The following is a 23957-nucleotide window of genomic DNA, read 5'->3' as shown; positions in this document are numbered from 1 at the left end:
AGTATGACAGCAACTTAACATCCCGCGTTAAGCAACGACCCCCCACAACCATGCTCCCTTTGGGGTGTGGCTTAACTTGGCCAGTATTTTTCGTTGAGAAAGGTGGCAACCCTAGTTATAGGGGATGACCTTTAATCATGGCACAGCCCCATTAACAAACGTGGTCAGGACAACCAGTGACCAGCACCAGTGTTATAGGTGTCCATGGTTCACCGATGTGCATCCATGGAGCCTCCACCTCACAACTGACGGAGCTCAGGCTGGGGCTACACGAGATCCGCAGTGACACTAATCGCACGCCCAAACATTGCGGTGCAGTCACTGAACTGAATGGCGTCAAAGCATGACTTGCAAATTACTGTGACTGCTTGCGATTCTGTGGTCATGGCAACCTGCAAGTCACATAGTGACCCCATTCAGTGACCGCACAGCGATCAACAGATAAACAACTTCATAAATATTATAATAATCCTATGCACAAGAAATGGAATAGATTTCTACTGGTCTGTCCACACTGGCATTACTGGTGTGAATCTAAAATCCTGATTTTTGGAGACACAAAGCATATAACCAAGTGCTGCCCTGCAAAGGAATCTAGTATGGAAATACTGCAGCGTCCTGTGGTAGCCTCATTTACTAACACATGCCATTGTCCTCATATACACAGTGGGTGTTGAACTATAACTCCCAGCAGGTCTGCCAACACCACACATCGAGCTGTAGTTTCAAACCAATCTTTCTAACATCTCACAGGCATTACTGCGGGCAGCCCTTCTGTGACCTGCCGGGGTCCTGACCTAGCGACAACAAAGATGGCGGCGCCCATAGGCAGGTGGATGTGTTGCGCAGCACAGTTTGGAGGGCGGTAGGTGATTTTTCAGTAAAAGCTATGTTGTAGAGGAGGTTTATCTGCTCCATGTTGGGGTTAGATGTGCTCTGTCTCCGTGAGTGGCCGCAGACAGGACGGCTCTGGATGTGCTATGACTATACAGGTTGTCGTCCTTCTCCCTAGCTGTGCAGCCATGAATCCCGTCCCCCTGTGACTAGGTGGAGCAGGCATTGCTGGGAGACAGCCTCTGCTTTGGGCATTCTGTGGTCGGCAGTGGGGCGACTCATTGGGGGAGATTTATCAAAACTGGAAAAAAACTGGCTGTTGCCCATAGCACCCAATCAGATTCCAACTTGTATTTTATAGAGCTCCTTTGGAAAACAAAAGGTTGAATCTGATTGGTTGCTATGGGCAACAGCCTGTTTCCCCTTGCACCAGTTTTGGTAAATCTCCCGGGACATGGATGATGGCGCTGGCTGGGGGACACTTCATCTTTACATTGTTTGGAAAAAGATCTGTTACACCATACACATCTTAAAATTTTCTTGAACAGTTTTGTAATTTGTATACCTACAGAAGAAAATAATATATTGTTATATCGCACATGCTTCAAATTATATAGCGATATAGATTTTAGGCCATATCGCCCAGCCCTACCTTCTACCGTGGGCCAGTTTTTGCCCTTCTGCCCCGGCCGTTTTTTGCAAATCTGATGCGCTATTTTCACAGCTGCGTTAGGTGCGGATCCGTCTGGTATCTGCACAGACGGATCCGCACCTATAATGCAAACGCTGGTATCCGTTCAGAATTTTTTTTTATTTTTTTTGTTCATGCTAATGCAAACAGATCTGTTTTGACTTACATTGAAAGTCAATGGAAGGCGGATCCGTTTTCAATTGCACCATATTGTGTCAGTGAAAACGGATCCGTCCCCATTGACTTACATTGTAAGTCAGGACGGATCCGTTTGACTCCGCTTCATCAGGTGGACATCAAAACGCTGCAAGCAGTGTTGGTGTCCTCCTCCATAGCCCACACAGAGCCGTGTGCCCACAGAGAGGGCTCTGAGTGCCGCCTCTGGCGCACGTGCCATAGGTTCGCCACCACTGGCTTAGATTAGAAACAATTCTTAAAATTTTTACGAAAATTTCCAAAAGCCACTTTTTAAGGACCTGTTCAGGTCTGAAGTCACTTTGTGGGGCTTACATAATAGAAACCAAAAATAAATGACCCCATTTTAGAAACTACGCCCCTCAAGCTATTCAAAACTGATTTTACAAACTTTTTTTTTAGGTGTTCCACAAGAATTAAAGGAAAATTGAGATTAAATTTCAAAATGTATTCTATATGTGTGGTTTCCTCCCCCCCAAGGTCTGTGGATCTTCTCTATTGCTGTTAATGTTAATGTTGTTGGGTCGCTATTGTGGTATATCTTGTAGTGCTTTGATAATGAGTATAGTTTGTATCCCTTTTTTATGTTCGCAATGTGCTCTGCTATCCTCTGCTATCCTCTTTTTCATAGGTCTTTTGGTTCTGCCTATGTATTGTTTATTGCATGGACATGTCAACATGTAGATGACATCCACGGTGTTGCATGTTAAACAGTCGCTGATGCAATGACTAAATTAGTTTTGTGTAAAAGGAACTTCTATAGTTTTTTGGGGGGGGATTTGGTCATTTTGCAAATGGTGCAAAGGCCACATCTGTGAAATCCTTTTATTGAAAGCCAATTGTTCGGGATTCCCTTTTTCTTTGTGTTTGATGGTTGGTGCTATTTTGATTCCTAAATTGGGGGCTTTGCTATAAACGATAGTTGTTGTGGTGTTTAATAATGGGCCGATAATTGTATCTTTTAATAAGTGATGCCAATGTTTATTATTTTTTAGATTTTGTTTTGTGTTGTAGGGTAAGATACGTCTCATTTCTTCATTTGGTTGTGTAGGTTTTGTTGGTTTTTCTTGGTTTTTGAAGAATTCTTGTCTGTTCATTTTTTCTTACTTTTTCTGGTGAGTCAATCAGTTTCTGTGGATATTTTTTGTCTATGAATTTTTGTTTCATGTATGTTGCCTCTTCTTTGAATTTTTTGTTGGCAGTGCAGTTGCGTTTTAGACGCCTGAACTGGCTTGTGGGGATATTTGTTAACTATCTTGGGAGATGGCAGCTGGAAAAAAGAATGTGACTGTTTTTCATGATGGGCTTTTGGTACGTACTGCATGTAAGTTTGTTGTTGTTAATTTGAATCAATAGGTCGAGAAATTCTATTTGTGTTTTGGTGATTTTGTTTGAAAATTGTAGGTTTAGGTTGTTTATATTTTTGTTCCCCAGAAAGGATTGTAGGGCGGTCTCAGTGTCCTGCAAAATGAATATGTCGTCATCTATATAGCGTTTCCAGAGCACCAGACTGCCCCCTATAAGTGGTTGCACAACATCTTCTTCTTCCCATTGGGACATGAAGATGTTGGCATAACTAGGGGCAAATCTGGTGCCCATGGCAGTTCCTCTTGTTTGTAAATAGTAGTCTGATTCAAATACGAAATAGTTGTGTGTGAGTATGTAACGAACACCAGTAGTGATAAAGTCAATTTGTTCCTCTTTCAGTTGGTTATTGTTCATTAGGTGTTTTTTGAGTGCGTTGATGCCTTGTTCATGGTCTATAATGGTGTAAAGCGAATTCACGTCTAATGTGCCTAAGGTCCAGTTTTGTTGATATTCCAGTGTTTCGAAACTTTCGAGTATGGTGAGGATGTCGGTGGTGCCTTTTATGTAGTAAGGAATAGTTTTGACAAATGGTTGTAATATTTTATCAATATATTGAGACAAATTTAGATGTTATTGAACCTATTCCTGAAATTATTGGTCTTCCTGGTGGTGTGGTTGGGTTCTTATGGATTTTTGGTATGCAATAGAAAGCTGGTAACCTTTTTTGAGTTGTTATAAATTTATATTCCCTTTCTAATAAAATTCCTTTATCTTGTCCTGTATTGCAAAAGTCTATTATTTTTTTTTAATTTTTTTTTTTAATGGTATTCTTCTGTTGGGTTAGATTCTAATTTTAGGTATGTCTCATGGTCCGAACCTTGGCGTCTACATTCGTGGTTGTACATGTTGGAGTCTAATATGACTATAGCTCCTCCTTTATCGGCCTGCCTTATTGTGAATTCTTCCATCTCTTGTAATGGAATCCAGCAGTGACCCAGCCGCTGTCCGGCATAAATGTCAAGTTTCAGCTGGACAAATTATGTCTGGTCGGAACAGGCCACTGGATCAGGCTGCTGGATCTCCTAACTCTAGTGTGAACTAGGCCTGCACAATATATCGCAAAAGCAATCGCGATATCGCCAATTGGCCAACCCAAAAATGCTGCAATTGTATTACCATATTTTTTGCTTTATAAGACAAACTTTTTTCCCCCCAAAAGTGGGGGAGGGAAATGGCAGTGCGTCTTATAAAGCGATGGTTGACTTTTTACGTGGCTGGCACGGATGTATCGCCGGCCACTATGTTGCACAGCGCGGCCGGCGATGCACCAGTTACAGTGCGGGGAGGGAGATGGGGCTGGAGGCAAGTCGTTATTTTAATAAAAAAATGTTCTTCTATTTATTCTATTTGTCTTTTCTGTGCAGTGCTATTAAGAAAATAACAAGTTTTGTATTTTGTACTTTTGCAGTAATGCAAATATGTTATTTAATTTAGTAAAAGATGTTTTTATTTTGAAAAACTGTGCATTTCAGTTCTTGAGTTAAGCATAACTACATTTCAGCATTATCAGTGATTTCTGTGTGCTTTTGCCTTGAAAATCCAAGCAAATAGACCTCTAGCACAATTCCCTTAAAATATTGCATCGCATATAGTTATCGCAATTTTTAGGGCCCTAATTGCAATCGCACAAAATTCCCATATCGTGCAGCCCTAGTGTCAACCTAGACTTACAAGCACTTCATTTTTTTTAGTGGTGCTTTAAAGGGTTTGTGTCACCCCAATTTTCGCTATTAAATAGGCTGACATTATAGATGTGAAAATGTCCTCTGAATTTAACTCTGCATTTCTTTTATTTAAGTATGCCCCCTATTTCGTGTAATTTTAACTTTTATCATATGCAAATGAGCCTCTAGGAGCAGAGGCTCCTAGAGGCTCCGTTCACCCACCTCATTTCCACGCCCTTCTGTCTTGATTGACAGGGACAAGCCAGCGTTGGTTCTCCTGCTGGCCCAGTCTGCCGTGTAAATCTCGCGCCTGCGCCGTCCCGTTCAATATTCAAATATAGCTTATGTAGTAAATTCCATAGGTCATGACAGGGGACCATTCTTTACTCAAGAATGAAATGACATGAACGTTGCTCCAGTGTGAATGGGAGTGGAATGTTTACGCACCTTACCATGGCCTTGTAATGGGTATTTATAGCTATTTTAGGTGTACTGGCCCTTGAAATGACATTGAGTCATAGATCTATATCTTGTGTCTCATTTGTTTGGATTTATATCTTGAATATCTGTACAAAGGTGTTTAATTGAAAACCTGTTTTTCTTGTATTTCAGCTTTTACCGCCATACAAAGACTTCATTTTATTCCACGACAGCCCCAACACTTTATCAGTTTGCTGCAAGGAAACCTCAGCTGTCTCTCAAAGTTATTCAGAATCCAGGTATTTTCTACGTGTCAAGTATGTTTTGTGCTAACTGTAAATCTGGGTCTCCAGTCTAAAGCCTGGACTACTTGATGACGTCTGCCCCGTGTCTGTTCCCATGTCCGGTGCTGGGATCCTGCTCTTGGGGCCCTGTAAGAATCTATTCATTTCACATTAGTTGTTTAGTTTCAGAAGTAACCTGACAAAACATTTGTCCGCCTGCAATAAAGAACTGATTGTTACTTACCTGAAGGATCCTATGCTGCTCCAGTTCTCTTGGCTAGGCTCCGTTTACTTGGCTGCAGCAGTGACATCACGTGACCGCTGCAGTCAATCACTGCCCTCTCTAGTGATTGGCCACATGATGTCACCACTGCAGCCGGGTAAACAGATCCTTGCCAGGTCATGTCTCAAGGCCTATTTAAAGGGTCAAACATTGACTTACAGGACGGCTGCCTTACATCTGGTGGCATTAGAGGCAGAGCTCATTTGCCTCCCTTTCTTCCCAGAATTCCAGAGGAGCTTGTATGGCCTATAAGTCTGACACCGATTAAGGCGCTCTCTCCCCAAGGAGAGACAGTACCTCCTAAATATATGTAAGACCCATAACTTTTTTTCTTTTGATAGAGCTATGTGAGGGTTTGATTTTTGAGCGACAACTTGTCGTTTTCATTGGTACTATTTTGGGGTGCATAAGACATTTTAATCACTTTAAATCCATTGTTTGAGCAGAGGATAAGCTAAAATAGCGACTGTGGCATCTAAGTGGTTTACGAGGGAGCTCCTGCTGTTGCCCATAGCACCCTTATGAATGTGATCAGGGTGCTGATGTCGATAGCCTGTCAGTTACGTAAGCAAAACCTACACAAATAAAACATTAAAAGAACGGCGGCTCTACCTAAATCCCAGATAGTGGACTGGTACACACCTCATTGGACCCCCAATACCGTATAAAAGTTGTAAATAGTAAAATAGAAAACCGAGGGGCACTCTGTAACTAGAAATTCATGGACCTTTGCAGAAATTGACAATATAAAACCCTTTATTTTAGGAATAATAGCCGAAAATAAAATAGGAGTATCAATATCAGAACATTATACCATATCAAACAATAATAAAAATCATACTAAAGACGTGGGTCTGTAGACTATATTTTCTCAGACAGATGTCCCCCTATTTGCAGATATTCTATTACTACATAGTATAATTAAACCCCTATTTAATGGAATAGTTTTCCCTTAGTTCACATACATTTCCAGGATATTGTCCTATGCGGTCTTTGCTGGGAATATACAGTCTCAATTGTATCAATGTCCCTATTATTTGTAGGGAATAATACTCCAATGAGGTTATTCAATATGTCACGATTTGTAGCAATATATCACAATAACCCTTCTATATGTAAGCATATAATATGCAGACTTTTGTTCCTTTAAGACTTTAAGTCCATACTTGTTTTTTAGAAGGTCCCAGAGGCTGTAGTTAGGACACTCCATACATAAAGTTTAGCCAGTACGCTGTTTTCACACAAAGTCAAAATATAACAGCCAAATGATATAAACGCTGCAGATTCGGTACTTTACCGCTCCACAATTGTTGCAGCCGTCCGCGCTGTATGCTGTTCCTGTGCGCTTCCAGGACCTACGCGGCGTCCCACGTGGTCCGCAAGCCTCCACTTGACAGGTAGTGGAATTATTCTGGGTCCTAGCGTCCGGACCGAAGATGCAGCAGCTTTTATGCGTTATTCCTGGCCAAGAAAAGAACTTAAAATATCCACAAGATACTGGCCCCCATGGGTCTCTCGCTGTTCTGTACCAGACGCGTTTCGGGACTAAACTATTCTATTAAATAGGGGTTTAATTATTCTATGTAGTAATTGAATATCTGCAAATAGGGGGACATCTGTCTGAGAAAATATAGTCTACAGACCCACGTGTTTAGTATGGTTTTTATTATTGTTCGATATGGTATAATGTTCTGATATTGATACTCCTATTTTATTTTCGGCTATTATTCCTAAAATAAAGGGTTTTATATTGTCAGTTTCTGCACGGGTCCATGTATTTCTAGTTACTGAGTGCCCCTCGGTTTTCTATTTTACTATTTAAAGCCTACACAAAATTGTCTGTTTCAGCAGAACTGACTGCAGGTGTCTGTGTGGGAGAAAACTGCCACTGAATGTCCTGTTTACAGCTCTTCTTTTCCTTCCGGCAGCACGATGTATGTTCGTCCAGACACAGGACACCCCAAATCCCAACAGCGTCAAGTTCATCCCAGGAAGAGCCGTTTTGGATGCAAGGACCATGGATTTCCCAAACCCTGCTTCTGCATTCTGCTCCCCTTTGGCCAGGTAATGGAGATTGGGTAGAGTGCCGCCTTCCATCCTTCATGAAGTCAAAGCAATGGGTGCACATAATCGCGTCTCTCTTTCTGTTTGTTGAAGTCTATGAGAAAAGTGTGTGTGGGGGGGGAACTTACCTGTTGCTCCAGCGCAAACACTTTATGGTCCCTGTTGATTTTAATTTACTTTCCTGCAGCGGTGATTGTACGTGTATCCACGTGAGAACCTCAGCTAGCCATTGGTCTCAATAGTCTTGTGCTGCACTTGCCATCATCTCCAGTGATTGGCTGCACGTGTCTAGCTGTGATTAATCTATATTATCAAGACTTCACGCATCGCCCAATTTCACCCATTTTTGTGTGGCTTTACTCCGGGTACTCCAAAGATATACCGATAGTGAATTTAGATTGTGAGCCCCATTGTGGACAGTGAGTGATGACAGTGTCTGCAAAGCGCTGCGGAATATGTTGGCGCTATATAAGCAAGTAAAATCAATGAGTAAATAAAATGATACTGCCATTTAGATCTTCTCCCGTTAGGATGCATTCACACAACCCTATATATTTTGCTGTCTGCAAAATGCGGATCCACAAACAATATGGGTGAATTCCATGCTACATCTGTTTTTTTGAAGACCTATTGTAATGATGCATATTCTTGTCCGCAAAACGATAGGCTCTTTTTTTTTTTTTTCTTTGAGGGACTGTGGAACGGACGTATGGATGCTGACAGCACACAGTGTGTTGTCCGCATTTTTTGCGGTCCCATTGAAATGAATGGGTCCGTATGCAATCCGCAAAAAATGTGGACTGGATGCAGATGAAAAATACAGTCATGTGAATGGGGCTTAAAGTTGTGATAATCTGACACAGTCTTAGGTGGCAGCTCTCTATCAGCCATGACAGAGGAGGGGACTGGTTTAGCTAAAGAAGTGAACCAGACACAGCCCCATCATACATGTCACTAATGGAGAGGGAGGAAGCCCCCTGCCACTTGGCGCTGTGTCAAAGCATGAAAGATTACAGCAGATGCTCCAAATTTCCGAGACCACACAACACTGAGTGAACTCTGATGATCTGGGAAGTTTTACAAATGAGAGTTTATTTTAATTACCGTATGTTTCTTTATTTTACATCACACCTAATGATTGTGCCCATCACAGACCATGATATTTTGGTGTTGGACATCCCTTTTTAGTTCATTGTATAACAATTTGCAGTAAATCTCCTGAGATCTGTCTCTATCACATTCTCCACTGGTCGTTTCCATGGTTACGACCACCCTGCAATCCATCAGCGTGGCTGTGTTTGCATACTATAGGAAAAAGCACCAGCCTATGTGCGCTCCCACAGTTCCAGTCACCAGAGAGGCCGGCATTTTTTCTTATAGTGTGTCAGCATGAGCACCACTGATGGATTGCACGGTGGTCGTAACCATGGAAACGAGCAGTGTATAATGTGATGGGAAAAATGAATCCAGCCAGCAAAGGAGGCAATATGGACAATCACCATACATTAGTAAGTAGTACCGTGTATTAACTTTCTCCACATGATAAATGCCACTTACTAAAGTGAGACAACCCTTTAAGGCTGGTTTCAGACGAGCGAGTTCCACGCATTGGACTCGCAGCTTGAGTATGCGGCAGCTCCTGTCCTGCCCTCCCAGCACTGACAGTGTCGCATAGAATGATATTGATTCATGATGCTATGTAACCCCTACGTTTCTGGAATGTATTGGATAAGAGTGACAGCAGTATGTCAGTATTATACAATACATTCCAGACCTCTAAGGTCGAGTTTTCCGTGCGGGTGCGAAGCGTGAAGTGAACGCATTGCACCCGCACTGAATCCTGACCCATTCATTTCTATGGGGCTGTGCACATGAGCGGTAATTTTCACGCATCACTTGTGCGTTGAGTGAAAATCGCAGCATGCTCTATATTGTGTGATTTTTCACGTAACGCAGGCCCCATAGAAGTGAATGGGGTGCGTGAAAATCGCATAGCATCCGCAAACAAGTGCGGATGTGGTGCGATTTTCACGCATGGTTGCTAGGTGACAGTCTATTCACTGTATTATTTTCCCTTATAACATGGTTATAAGGGAAAATAATAGCATTCTGAATACAGAATGCATAGTAAACTAGCGCTGGAAGGGTTAAAACAAAATAAAAAGTGGTTTAACTCACCTTAGTCCACTTGATCGCGGCCCGGCATCTGTCCTTTGTTGAATAGGACCTGTGGTGAGCATTGCAATAATTACAGGACCTTTGATGACGTCACTCCGGTCATCACATGGTATACGTCACATGATCTTTTACCATGGTGACGTACCATGTGATGACCGGAGTGACGTCATCAAAGGTCCTGTAATTATTGCAATGCTCACCACAGGTCCTATTCAACAAAGACAGATGCCGGGCCGCGATCAAGTGGACTAAGGTGAGTTAAACCATTTTTTATTTTGTTTTAACCCTTCCAGCGCTAGTTTACTATGCATTCTGTATTCAGAATGCTATTATTTTCCCTTATAACCATGTTATAAGGGAAAATAATACAATCTTCAGAACATCAATCCCAAGCCCGAACTTCTGTGAAGAAGTTCAGGTTTGGGTACCAAACATGCGTGATTTTTCTCACGCGAGTGCAAAACGCATTACAATGTTTTGCACTCGCGCAGAAAAATCGCGCATTTTCCCGCAACGCACACGCCTCTTATCCGGGCCAAAAATATGACGCCCGTGTGAAAGAGGCCTAAGGGTTATATAGCATCATAAATCAATATAATGCTATGCGACCCAGTCAGTGTTGGGAGGTCAGGACGGGAGCTGCTGTATAGTCACGCTGCGAGTCCAATGCGTGGAACTCGCTCGTCTGAAAGGGGCCTAACACGTTTCTGAAAAGTGTCTGGGAGGTGGCGGCCGTGAGAAGGAGTTCTGTGGCCCAACTCCTTTATCAGCATCCAGCTCCTGGCTGGAGTAGATTTCATTTCTTGCACATGGACAGCGGAAGATGGGAGAGGCGTGCTTCTCAACAGATTTCTTGCATCTTCCACTAGAGCAGACACAACGCCAGTCTCAATAACTCTCCTAAAATGTTTTCTTTTACCTTTTGGCTATGCAGGGGATTTGGATCTGAGCAATATAAATAAGAAATTAATTAAAATAAATTAAGTTTGAACCCATTTATATAAAAAAGTATATCCTGGTGGATATCCACTTTTAGGTTCTATCACAGCCTAACAGTATGGTATTTTTCCTTTCATTGCAGGCATCTCTTTAGAGTTGAAGGCGTTAAAAGCGTTTTCCTTGGGCCTGATTTCATTACAGTTACAAAGGTAATGTCAGTGATAAGTTTGTGAGGGGGGGGGGAGAGCATATGAAGAGATCTAAGATTGAACTGGTTTTATTACTAGGAGAGCGAAGAGATAGACTGGAACTTGATCAAGCCCGATATCTACGCCACCATCATGGACTTCTTTTCTTCAGGCTTGCCTATAATAACAGATGATGCGCCTCGCAGTGAGACTGGTAGGAATGATTGTATTACATATATATTCATTCATTCATGTTTGTTTTAGGGTTAATTTAAACCAAATGTGGGATAATACATTGGAGAGGCCTCTATTTTTGTGTCCTTCTTGGTCATGATTGTTCTATGCCACAGACAGGACAGGGAGAATCTTCCAGTAATTTCTATGTTCTGGCCATTCCCCAAACTAGTATTTGGGGTGTCACATCATATTGGTGATGCTTCCAATTCATATTGGGCTATTCTGTGGAGGGAGCAGGTGGCTTCACTGTAGCTCTGTACAATATGAACCCTTGGAAACATTATTAAAGGGGTTGTCTCCTCTCAGGCAATGGGGGCATATCGCGGGTACCGCTGGGACCCACACCTATATCTGGAAGGGAGCTCCGTAAAGTGGTGGCTGGAGGACTCCGGTCCGGCCACCACCAAGCGCTCTCCACGTAAAGTGAATGGGAGCGCACTGCGCATGACCGGCCAATGTTCCTATTAACTTCTACGGGTCCGACGGCCCCATAAAAAATGAATGGGGGGTGGCTGCGAATGTGCAGTGTGCCTCCACCACTTTCGGGGCTCCGTTCTCGATATGCCCCCATTGTATGAGATGAGACAACCCTTTTAAGTATATTCTCAGATTTGGTCTCTGCAGTGTGTATTGTGTCCTAGCTGCCGCAGAACATTATAAAAAGCTTCTGCAGACTTTCTTTAAGAAAAGGATTAGGCTATCATTGATATCATCAGTTAATACATAGTAATCTTCTTTTACTATTGAAAAAGTAGTTCTTGAGCAGCAGAAACTTGTACTATGTAATAGGAGAATATACCCCTACTATAAATGATGAAACATAAAAGAAGTCCCTATGGAGTGTCTCTGAGCGCTCCCTATCACAGCTCAGGGGGGCGTGTCTGGGCGCTCCCTATCACAGCTCAGGGGGGCGTGTCTGGGCGCTCCCTATCACAGCTCAGGAAGGGGCGTGTCTGAGCGCTCCCTATCACAGCTCAGGAAGGGGCGTGTCTGAGCGCTCCCTATCACAGCTCGGGGGGGGGCGTGCCTGAGCGCTCCCTATCACAGCTCAGGGGGGGCGTGTCTGAGCGCTCCCTATCACAACTCGCAGATCAGAAACCGGATCCGGTTTTACGGAACACTTGGTACCGGATCCGGCATTAATACATTTAAATGGAAATTAATTCTGCATCTGGCATTCCGGCAAGTGTTCCGGAATTTTGGCCGGAGAAAATGCTGCAGCATGATGTGGTATTTTCTCCGGCCAAAACCGTAAGAGTGACTGAACTGAAGACATCCTGATGCATACTGAACGGAATGCTTTCCATTCAGAATGCATTAGGATAAAACAAGCGTTTTTTTCCCCCGGTATTGAGCCCCTGTGACGGAACTCAATACCGGAAAACTTTCATGCAAGTGTGAAAGTACCCTTAGCGGCATCCAACGAGAAAATCGCTTTGTGAGCAGTATCTCCTGGGGCCGCCTGAACATTTAAAAACAGTCTCCGTAGACTGATAGTGGAATTTGCCGGCATAAACCCAGGTTGATCAGGATGCACCACTGAGGTGACAACCGTGGCCAACCGCAACGCCAGTACTTTTGCTAAAGTCTTGACATCTGATGTGATGAGAGAGATTGGCCGATATGACTCGGGTAAAGTGTGATCCTTCTCCGGCTTAGGTAGGACCACCTCCGTGGCTTCATATATAGATGGAAGAAACCTACCCATTTCATAGGCATGATGGTAAACCTCCAATAGTTTAGATAACAGATCTTCCCCAAACTCCTTATACGTTTGCATAGGTATCCCATCAGGTCCAGGAGCTTTCTCTATGGACATTGTACTCACCGCCTGTTGTAATTCTTTTAATGTAAGAGGAGCCTCCAGGTAATCTCTCTTCTCTTCAGAAAGGGTTGGAAATCTCACTGAATCCAAATACTCCCCTAATTCCTGTTCCACATATGAGACCTTAGTTTAGTATAGGGCAGTGATGGCTAACCCCCGGCACTCCAGCTGTGGTGAAACTACGACTCACAGTATGCTCCATTAATTTCTATGGAGTTCTGAGAACAGCCAAGCAAGTGTAACTCTTGGGAGTTGTAGTTTTACCACAGCTGGAATGCCGGAGGTTAGCCATCAGAGGTATGGGGTATCCTAAAACTGCCTGAAAATACCTAGAATACCAGGCATATTATCCATCATCACTCCTTCTAGAGTTTGAATACACTGCACATATGTAGGTCCTTGTTGGGCCTTTGCTACAGTCGCTAATAAGTGCCTCGCCCTCGCTCTCCCTCTTCGAAATATTGCTGTTTCAAAAATCTCTTATTAGAAGCCTGTTCCAAAGTATAGAAATTTAGTGCCACCTGAGCTGCTTTCCACGCTCTCAGCGTGTCCCCTAATGGATCAGCAATATATGCTGCCTCCTTGGTAGTTAATTGAACCCGCAGTTCTTCTCCCATGGCTCGACTAGGAGTTTAAACAGTGTTAATATTCTTACTCAATATACCTCTCGCAAATGCCTTCATTGAGTCCCAAACCATTCCTACAGAGGCTGAACCCTCATTGAAATGATAAAACTCCCTTATTTGCCTCCTGACCTCATTTAAATCTATTATCTTCAGCCACAATGGATTCAGGCGCCACACCCTAGGGCTCCTACAATTGGCACTTCTCATTTGTAAGGTGACATGCAATAGGGAGTGATCCGACAGCATCCTAGGAGCGAAGCTAGAGCCGGAGACCTGGGGCCTTAGACTGTCTGTCTTTACCAAGTGCGAGATCTATCCTGGACAAGGAAGTATATGTGGTGGACGCACAAGAGTACTCCAGAGCGCCATATATCCGTAAGACCCAATTCCCCTATCACCCTACCAAATGGCGTGACTGTAGATAAAGGGAGTGGGGATCTGATAGGGAATTTATCTAGTGCTTTATCGAAGTAGCTATTGAAATCAATCAATAAAGTTAGGAATCGGCAGCCCACCACCGAGTTCAGTGTAGAGCTAGAGAAAGGTGGCGGTATATACACCACTATAATAATACACTCCACATTGAATAATAAGCACTATACCGCCACATAGCATCCCTCCTTAGCTATCTTAATCCTTACTGGAGAAAAAGGCTCATTTTTATGTATAAGCAGGCTCACCCCCCTGGAGTACGCAGAATATACACAGTGATACTCCCAGCCCATCTACGACTTATGACACAGTATCAGGTGTCATATGAGTTTATTGCAGGCCAATGAGCGACGGTGGAAGCTTCCTAAAGTAGTCAAAAACAGCAAAGCGTTTAGTGACATTGCACACCCCTCGGACATTTCAAGAAAATAACTCTATGGTCCCCATAATAGTTTTGAAAAAATAATTAGCTCCCGGTTAACCTTCCCCATACTTAACACAGAGTAGATCCTATCCATCGAGTTCTCCCCAAGACTAATTGAGGACACTCTTCTGGGGCTGTAAAAAGGCACCCGGCCCAAGAATGCAGCAAACATGAACAGAAACTGAAAACCGTTTAGTGCCATAATGACACCTAAGTAAACACGACTCGGACAAGTAATGCAATACAGGCGGCAAAGAAGTAACCCTTGGACCTGAGATATTTACAGACTTTACCGCATCCATCCCACTCTCCTCCCGAACTTTTCTTGTATAGACAAAAATAAAGCATTCTGCAATACTAATACAACAACCTCTTCCCCCACCACCACCATGATAATTCTAGATAACATTCGTGCAGTGTCCCGGAGTAAGGCCTCATGCACACGACAGTATTTTTTCACGGTCCGCAAAAACGGGGTCCGTAGGTCCGTGATCCGTGACCGTTTTTTCGTCCGTGGGTCTTCCTTGATTTTTGGAGTATCCACGGACATGAAAAAAAAGTCTATTTGGTGTCCACCTGGCCGTGCGGAGCCAAACGGATCCGTCCTGAATTACAATGCAAGTCAATGGGGACGGATCCGTTTGACGTTGACACAATATGGTGCAATTTCAAACGGATCCGTCCCCATTGACTTTCAATGTAAAGTCAGGAGTCCCTTTTATACCATCGGATCGGAGTTTTCTCCAATCCGATGGTATATTTTAACTTGAAGCGTCCCCATCACCATGGGAACGCCTCTATGTTAGAATATACTGTCGGATATGAGCTAGATAGTGAAACTCAGATCCGACAGTATATTCTAACACAGAGGCGTTCCCATGGTGATGGGGACGCTTCAGGTTAGAATATACTGAAAAACTGTGTACATGACTGCCCCCTGCTGCCTGGCAGGTGCTGCCAGGCAGCAGGGGGCAGACCCCCCCCCCTTCCCCCTTGTTTTTAACTCATTGGCCAGTGTGGCCGCCCCCCCCCCTCCCTCCCCTTTGGTTAACTCATTGGTGGCCAGTGCGGCCGGCCCCCCCTCCCTCCCCTGTAGTTAACTCATTGGTGGCCAGTGGGCCCCCCCTCCCTCCCCTGTAGTTAACTTGTTGGTAGCCAGCCCCCCCCCCCTCCCCTGTAGTTAACTCGTTGGTAGCCAGTGGCCTCCCTCCCCTGTAGTTAACTTGTTGGTATCCAGCCCCCCCTCCCTCCCCTGTAGTTAACTCATTGGTGTCCAGTGGGCCCCCCCTCCCTCCGCTGTAGATAACTCGTTGGTGGCCAGTGGGCCCTCTCCCCTCCCTCCCCCTCCTAATTAAAATCTCCCCCCCTATCATTGGTGGCAGTGGAGAGTACCGATCGGAGTCCCAGTGTAATCGCTGAGACTCCGATCGGTAACCATGGCAACCGGGCGCTACTGCAGTCCCGGTTGCCATGGTTACTTAGCAATTTGTAGAAACTTCATACTTACCTGCGAGCAGCGATGTCTGTGACCGGCCGGGAGCTCCTCCTACTGGTAAGTGACAGGTCTGTGCGGTGCATTGCCTAATGATCTGTCACTTACCAGTGACAGATCCCCGGCCAGACACAGACATCGCTGCTCGCAGGTAAGTATGAAGCTTCTACAAATTGCTAAGTAACCATGGCAACCGGGACTGCAGTAGCGTCCCGGTTGCCATGGTTACCGATCGGAGCCCCAGCGATTTCACTGGGACTCCGATCGGTACTCTCCACTGCCACCAATGATAGGGGGGGAGATTTTAATTAGGAGGGGGAGGGGAGGGGGCCCACTGGCCACCAACGAGTTATCTACAGCGGAGGGAGGGGGGGCCCACTGGCCACCAATGAGTTAACTACAGGGGAGGGAGGGGGGGGCAGCCGCACTGGCCACCAATGAGTTAAAAACAGGGGGGGTCTGCCCCCTGCTGCCTGGCAGCAGGGGGCAGTCATGTACACAGTTTTTCAGTATATTCTAACCTGAAGCGTCCCCATCACCATGGGAACGCCTCTGTGTTAGAATATACTGTCAGATCTGAGTTTTCACGAAGTGAAAACTCACCTCTGAAAAAGCTTTTATGCAGACGGATCTTCGGATGCGTCTGTATGAAAGTAACCTACGATCACGGACACGGATGCCAATCTTGTGTGCATCCGTGTTCTTTCACGGACCCATTGACTTGAATGGGTCCGTGAACCGTTGTCCGTCAAAAAACTAGGACAGGTCATATTTTTTTGACAGACAGGAAACACGGATCACGGTCTCGGCTGCAAAACGGTGCATTTTCTGATTTTTCCACGGACCCATTGAAAGTCAAAGGGTCCGCGAAAAAAAAACTGAAAACGGCACAACGGCCACGGGTGCACACAACGGTCGTGTGCATGAGGCCTAAGGCTAAGTTTGCATGTCACTTATTTGTTCAGTTATTTCCATCAGTTATTGTGAGCCAAAACCAGTAGTGAAGCCTACTCAGAGATCAGGTACAATGGAACGATTTATGGCTGACAATAACTGGTGGAAATAACTGAAGTGTGAACTTAGCCTAACTAGTACAACTCTAAACTGCAGGCCCAGTCCCTCTAGTATACTTATCACTAGGGGTAACAACACATAAGGCAACTTGAATAGTCCCAGGTATCTCCGCGCTTTTAATGGGTTTCCTACAGAAGAGGTCGCAGTATCGGACGTCGAATCTGCTGTCTCCAACCAGTGCACAGCCGCAGCAGGTGTATCAAACGTATGGACCTCGCTGTCCGCCACCACCCTCAGCCTAGATGGGTATAGCACAGAATACGGCAGCTGATACTTCCTCAAATTACATTTTACTTCCACATACTTTTTCCTCTGTGGAAAAATCAGAGAAAATGAGCACTTTCCTGCCGCAAAAAAGCAAATCAGCATGATCCCTTGCGTTTCGTAGAAACTGGCCTTGGAGAGGCCCCCGGTGGTGGAGAATGGAAGGGCACCCTAACAGACCTTTCCAAACTCAGCCATTGCTCAAAAAACTCCACTGCGTTACACCCTTCGCCTTTCTCTGGTATGCCCACCAGACGTAGATGGTTTCTGTCCAGCGTGTTCTCCAAATCATCAGCTTTGCTAAGTAAATAGGATACATAATGAGCCACCTTGCCGAGCTCTTTCCTTAAAGGAGGTACTTCATCTTCCAAGCAGCTAACCCAGTCCTCCTCCTCTTTAATTCTCTAAGAGACCTTCCTTGGGTCTTGTCTAATGAAAGGCATATTCTCTTCCCCATTTTAGTATTGAGGGACAGCAACGCACTGCTGCAGATTGTAACCGCTGCATAAACCTCATTAATAGTCGGCTCACCCTGTGGCTGTATCTGATCGGAGCTCCCTGATAAGATCAGCTTCTCCTGCAGCACCTTGCCCTTCTCTGATTTGGGAGATCCATACATTGTTCAGTGTCCCCACTGAAGGTGAAGCAGCCAGAGGGGCCACACGCATCAGAGATCCGGCACCATGTTGTTTTAACTGCAACGCAATCCCGACCTCCTTCCCTTCTCTCTCCTTATTCTGGCGCGTCATAGCGGCTTTTTCCATTGTGCCTTGGGCCCTGACCGCAGTAATCTCCCTCCAGGGGACAAAAGTTAGCCGCGCAGTGCAGGATGAACAGGAAGGTGAGATTCAGCGTCTTCTCACATTCCCAGCTAGGCCACGCCCCCTGGAATACCTTTTTAAGTAACATTTTTACCCCTCTGTTCTAGCGGTCATAACTTTTATTTATTTTTTTAAAAATTTAGCCGTATGAGGCATTGAATTTTGCAGGACAAGTTGTAGTTGTTGTGTTTTTTTTTATTTATTTATTTTTTAGGAACCATTTTGGAGTATACATATAGTGCATTAAAGTGTACCTAAACCTTTATACTTTATTAGAAACTTGTAAATGGCATAAAATACATTTTTCTAATATGCTTTAATTTATTTTTTAACGTTTTACCAGTGAAATAGGAACCTGCACTTCAGACACCTATAGTGCTTTAGGGTCCATACTGCCATATAGCGCTGTGTTTGGGTATATGGACTCGCTGAGCGCTGTACTGGCCAAAGCATTGCTGCTCCTGCCTACACCAGTGTTGCCTCACTAAAGCCTGGCATAGATTGGCTATGTCAGGCTTTAGCAGGGCGGGCACAGGCAGAGGAGAGATGTCTTATGTGAGCTATTAGCAGAGTGAGCGAGCTCGCATAAGACATTGCTCCTCTGCCTGTGCCTGCCCTGCTAAAGACTGACATAGCCAATCTATGGCAGGCTTTAGCAAATCAATGCTGTTACAGGCAGAAGCAGCCATGCTCTCTCCTGTACATAGTCTGTATTTCAATACTTTACACTATATTGGAGTATGGAGCCTAAAGCACTATAGGCTCCTGCAACTTCAGGTGCCTATTTCACTGATAAAACCTTAAAAAATCATAAAGAATATTAGAAAAATGTTTTTAATCGCATTTACAGCAGTTTTTAATAAAGTGTATATATAAAGGATTAGGTACACTTTAAATAACTTATTTTAAGGGGGAAAGATAAAAAAAAAAAAAACTGCAATTTTAAACCTGTGTGGTATAAATAACAACATGATATTTTTCTTCTGTGTGTCACTGCGATTTATTTTTTCGTCTTTCCTCCTTTTTCTTCTTGCAGGCTACCAGTTCCCCCACTGCCCCCCCTCCCTTCCTCCAGGCTGGCTGAGATTACAGCCAGCTGAAGTGGGAGGTCTGCTTTAACTCTTCATATCTCAGGCTGGGTTAGAGATATGAGCATGGTCTTGTTTGAAAAAATATATGCTTTAAAACAACACCAGAATCATAGCATTATCCCTACGACATAGGAAGATATATCTGTTAGAAATCGGGTCGGGGGTGAAAGCAGCTGAAACCTGCTTTCACTTTCAGCTGCTATCACTACCAACCCGATTTTTAACAGCTATATCTCCCGAAGTAGAGTAGATAATGCTGTGATTCTGGTCTTCTTTTCACGCTTAGATTGTCAGCCCTCACCCAGCTGTCTGATCTCTGCTCGGGCTGAACTGTTAAGTCCTTTTCTCAAAGCAGAGCTGGGACAAAAGTGTTAAGTGGTTAAATGGGGTCTCCAGGATTTAACAATTGATGAACTGTTACTAAAATCAGATCAGTGGGGTCTGGCATCCTGTACATAGGTCATCACTTGTTTAATCCTGGTGAACCCCTTAAAGAGAACCTGTCTAAAGGATCAAGCTTATTAAACCAGTCATGCTGTCATTCAAATGATACATGGATGGCAATAATCTGTTTCGCCGTTCCAGTAAAAACTGTTTTCTGTTGTATGTAAATTAGGGCTTCAGTGCACCTAAGGGTGGGTCCTAGCACCTCAGCTCCTCCATTTTCCACACCCCTTCACTTACGAGTCCTAGTATCAGTGTCCTCTCACCTAGCCATGAAGTAATGCGTTGGAGCCATGCGCCTCGGTTTCGGCACATGTGCCTTGCATCAACTGCTGCTGAACAGTTGCTTACCGCGCTTGCACCTATTTGTTTCTACATGGCCCGGTGAGAGGATGCAGTCGCCTGGCAGTGTCAGCCCTTGGGAAGGATGCATGGAAAACAGAGGGCCTGAGGTGCACCGAACCGCCACCAAGTATAGGGAACGTCGCAAAGTGGTTAAAGAGATCAGTCTCCAGGAAGCAAGGTCCCAGCTCTTCCTGAAGATCATTTCTCTAGATTATTTAATACTTCCTGAATTACATACCGTACATCCTCAGCTCCATGCGTCATGTCCTTGTATAAGCGCGAGGTATCTCAAGTATGTTTGGCTAACTCTCACCTGTGTTTCCTGTAAAAGCTGCTTCTGAAGATGATGACGAAGTTGTGGCCATGATCAAAGAACTTCTGGATACCAGAATCCGGTAAGTAGGACAGCAGCCATGATATTTCTGCAGTCTGCTCTGCTGTAAATAGTAATGCTAGCCGTAGGCATGGAGAGAACCTGGCCGTAGGCATGGAGAGAACCTGGCCGTAGGCATGGAGAGAACCTGGCCGTAGGCTCACTCTGATGAATAATCTGTGGGTCACTCAGAACTGATACGAAACATTTCTCTGTAGAAGATTGATATGTTGGTCATTTAAACTAGAGGTTCTATTTTGGGGTCCATAGAACCTAGTTGGGACTTCTATGGAGAAATTCAGTCTGGGCAGGAGAGTCCTCTCCAAGCGTCCTGGCCATTCCACAGATCTGTCTGCGTCCCTGCACCAAATGTCTGTTGGAAATGTCAGCCATCCAATGAATCCTTCGCTTGGTATCCTATAATGGACACTGTGTATGCAGCTCTTGGCTGTTTCTGTATTTCCCATAGAATTTCGTGTAGAGCAGGACACCCCTATTCTTAGATTCTCAGCATCTGTGGGGGTCCTAGTTATCAGACTCCCACCATTAAACTGATATTCCCATCTTGACATTTATGGCATATCCTTGGGATATACTGTAAATGTGTGATTAGGTGCAGCCACCACCTCTGGGACTCGCTCCTATCTTGAGAACTGGGACCAGTCTCCTGCTACTGGGAATTTATTGGTGGCGTTCATTTCTATTGGACTTCTGGAAATGGCTGATCGCACTTTGTTTTCTGTTTTTGGGAATCCCATAGAATGGAGGGTGTCTTGCATGCATCGCCATCTCTGCTTTCCTAATAGTGTGAGACTGGGCCCCGCTCTCAAGATGGGAACGCTCGTGTTAGTTTCAGTATTGGTGGCATCATATATAACAGGCAGGTAGGGATGAGCGAACTTGTGTTTTCAAGTTCGGCGTACAATGTTCACGTTATCTAAGAATTTCGTTATGGATTCCGCTACCACGATAACCCGAACCTTGTACGCCGAACTTGAAAACACAAGTTCGCTCATCCCTAGAGGCAGGGAAGGCTAGGTTCACATCTGTGGCAAAATTCAGTTTTTCTAACCCAGTATAGGAACAGCAAAACAGAAGCCCCGTAGCTGCATGTGCAGGACCCCAGTGGCCCCCTACTGATCCCATTGACTGTAACGTCGTCGACTGGGTTTCCTTCATAAATTCAGGTGGTCTGCCGGAGACCAATACCCCTGCAAGCTGCAGTGGAGTTGTGAACCTAGCCGACCCCTTCTGCACCTCTCCCTTTTCAAGCAAAAGTGGCACATCCTATTGAGTCAGGCATGTCCCGCGTGTTAGTTTAGATGTCATTCCCCCCACCCTGTCGCATGGTTGTTTCAGTCACCTGTGATGCCACGCATTTGGTTCACTTGAGCATTGGAATTCATAACGCTGCACCCAGAGGCACGGATCGGGTATAATAGCAGAGGACGCGGTGTTAGGTCGGGTTCATGACACACTAAGCAGGGAGCTCTCCCAGTAATAGGCGCGGCAGTTCATCAGTGGGAAATGCATCTGGAGTAAGAATGAATGACATCTCTGCTGCACCTTTTTTATCACTAATTGTGTAAAACCCCGGACTGGTCGGGCGGCATGCCATTCTGTTTAATCTCACGGAGCTTGGAGTGGGAAAGGAAAGCTGCAAACTCCCTGCAAGTGTTCCCCGGGACAGCAGTCCTGGTGATGTGTCTCTGCAGAGCTCTGCACAGTGAGTTTAATGAGCTTAAAGGGGCGTTCCGGTTATATTATTATTCCCTATTCACAGGATAGAGGATAACTATATTATAATGCTGGGACCCCCACCAATCACAGGAATGGGAACCCTGTACCCTGTGGAGCCCCCTGAAATGAACACCGTGGCCGCACACATGCCCAACTTCTATCCAAGTTCCTGAGATAGGATATAACCAGAATTCCCCTTTAAATGGACAGCAGGGTTTGTCTGGTATTACCCAACATTGTTCACTTGAACAGTGATGTTTATAGAAGAAAAAAAAGCAGACTCCCTTACATAATCCTGGACAACACATTAAGGGTCCATTCACACAGTCCGCAAAACACGGACACCGGCCATGTGCGTTCCGCATTTTGCAGACCGCACATGGCCGGCACTATAATAGAAATGCCTTTTCTTGTCCGTGGATGCAGACAAGAATAAGGCATGTTCTATTTTTTTTTTCTTTTTGCGGGGCCGCGGAACGGAAGTGAGGATGCGGACCGCACACGGTGTGCTGCCCCATTGAAAATGGAGAGCTGGAACTCCACAGCTCCATCAGTTGTCCAGTGGGCGGAGGTTGTAACTGCAGCGCTGCTCCCATTTACCTCAGTGGGAACAGCTCTGCAGTCATCATCTCTACACAATGGACGGAGCAGTGTAGTTTTGGCATTTGAGCTATTATGAAACGGCTGATTGGCTATTGATGGGTAGATTCAAATGCAGGTTTTTTTTTGGTTTGTTTTTTTGTGGACAGCAAAATACATACGGTTGTGTGCATGAGCCCTAAGGGAGAGAGTATGCATGAAATTTTTTACAGGTTTACAGGTTTTTTCCATAGACCTTGAATAGGGCAAAATATTTAAAATGTCTCAAAATAAAAAACGCCGCCAAAAACCTAGAAAATGCTGAAAAATATTGTGGATTGTGAGGTCAGAGATCATTAAAGAGGGACTGACATGTCTGGTTAACTAAATAAATGTATTCCCCATAATTTAACCTTTTTTAGAGCATCTTTTCTTTTCAGACTCTGTGTTGTGCTGTTCCTCTGTGTACTCCACCTGGAAATGTATGAATCTGTGACCTGTTGTTACCAGTTGAGGGTGTCTGACATTGTCCAATCTGTGACACACCTTGTAGGAATATACAGTCGTGGCCAAAAGTTTTGAGAATGACACAAATATTAGTTTTCACAAAGTTTGCTGCTAAACGGCTTTCAGATCTTTGTTTCAGTTGTTTCTGTGATGTAGTGAAATATAATTACACGCACTTCATACGTTTCAAAGGCTTTAATCGACAATTACATGACTTTTTTGCAAAGAGTCAGTATTTGCAGTGTTGGCCCTTCTTTTTCAGGACCTCTGCAATTCGACTGGGCATGCTCTCAATCAACTTCTGGACCAATTCCTGACTGATAGCAACCCATTCTTTCATAATCACTTCTCTGAGTTTGTAAGAATTAGTGGGTTTTTCTTTGTTCACCCGCCTCCTGAGGATTGACCACAAGTTCTCAATGGGACTAAGATCTGGGGATTTTCCAGGCCATGGACCCAAAATGTCAACGTTTTGGTCCCCGAGCCACCCTTATGGCACGGTGCTCCATCGTGCTGGAAAATGCATTGTTCTTCACCAAACTGTTTTTGGATTGTTGGAAGAAGTAGCTGTTGGA

The 23957-nt window shown here is 44.5% G+C and overlaps 1 protein-coding gene across 1 annotated transcript in view; it reads left to right on the top strand.

Moving 5' to 3' along the window:
* The first annotated feature begins 730 nt into the window (after nucleotides 1–730).
* NFU1 (NFU1 iron-sulfur cluster scaffold) overlaps nucleotides 731–23957 on the top strand; it is a 33852-nt gene continuing 10625 nt past the window's right edge. The window contains exons 1-6 of the mRNA XM_044283115.1: nucleotides 731–865; nucleotides 5365–5471; nucleotides 7668–7803; nucleotides 11063–11129; nucleotides 11208–11322; nucleotides 20515–20578. Coding sequence (XP_044139050.1) covers nucleotides 813–865; nucleotides 5365–5471; nucleotides 7668–7803; nucleotides 11063–11129; nucleotides 11208–11322; nucleotides 20515–20578 — 542 coding nt within the window. The 5' untranslated portion in view covers nucleotides 731–812. The remainder of the gene's footprint in view (nucleotides 866–5364; nucleotides 5472–7667; nucleotides 7804–11062; nucleotides 11130–11207; nucleotides 11323–20514; nucleotides 20579–23957) is intronic.

Source organism: Bufo gargarizans, chromosome 2, assembly GCF_014858855.1.
Source record: "Bufo gargarizans isolate SCDJY-AF-19 chromosome 2, ASM1485885v1, whole genome shotgun sequence".
Classification (NCBI taxonomy): domain Eukaryota; kingdom Metazoa; phylum Chordata; class Amphibia; order Anura; family Bufonidae; genus Bufo; species Bufo gargarizans.
Note: the sequence above shows the minus strand (reverse complement) of the source record. Positions and strands in the feature narration are given on the sequence as shown.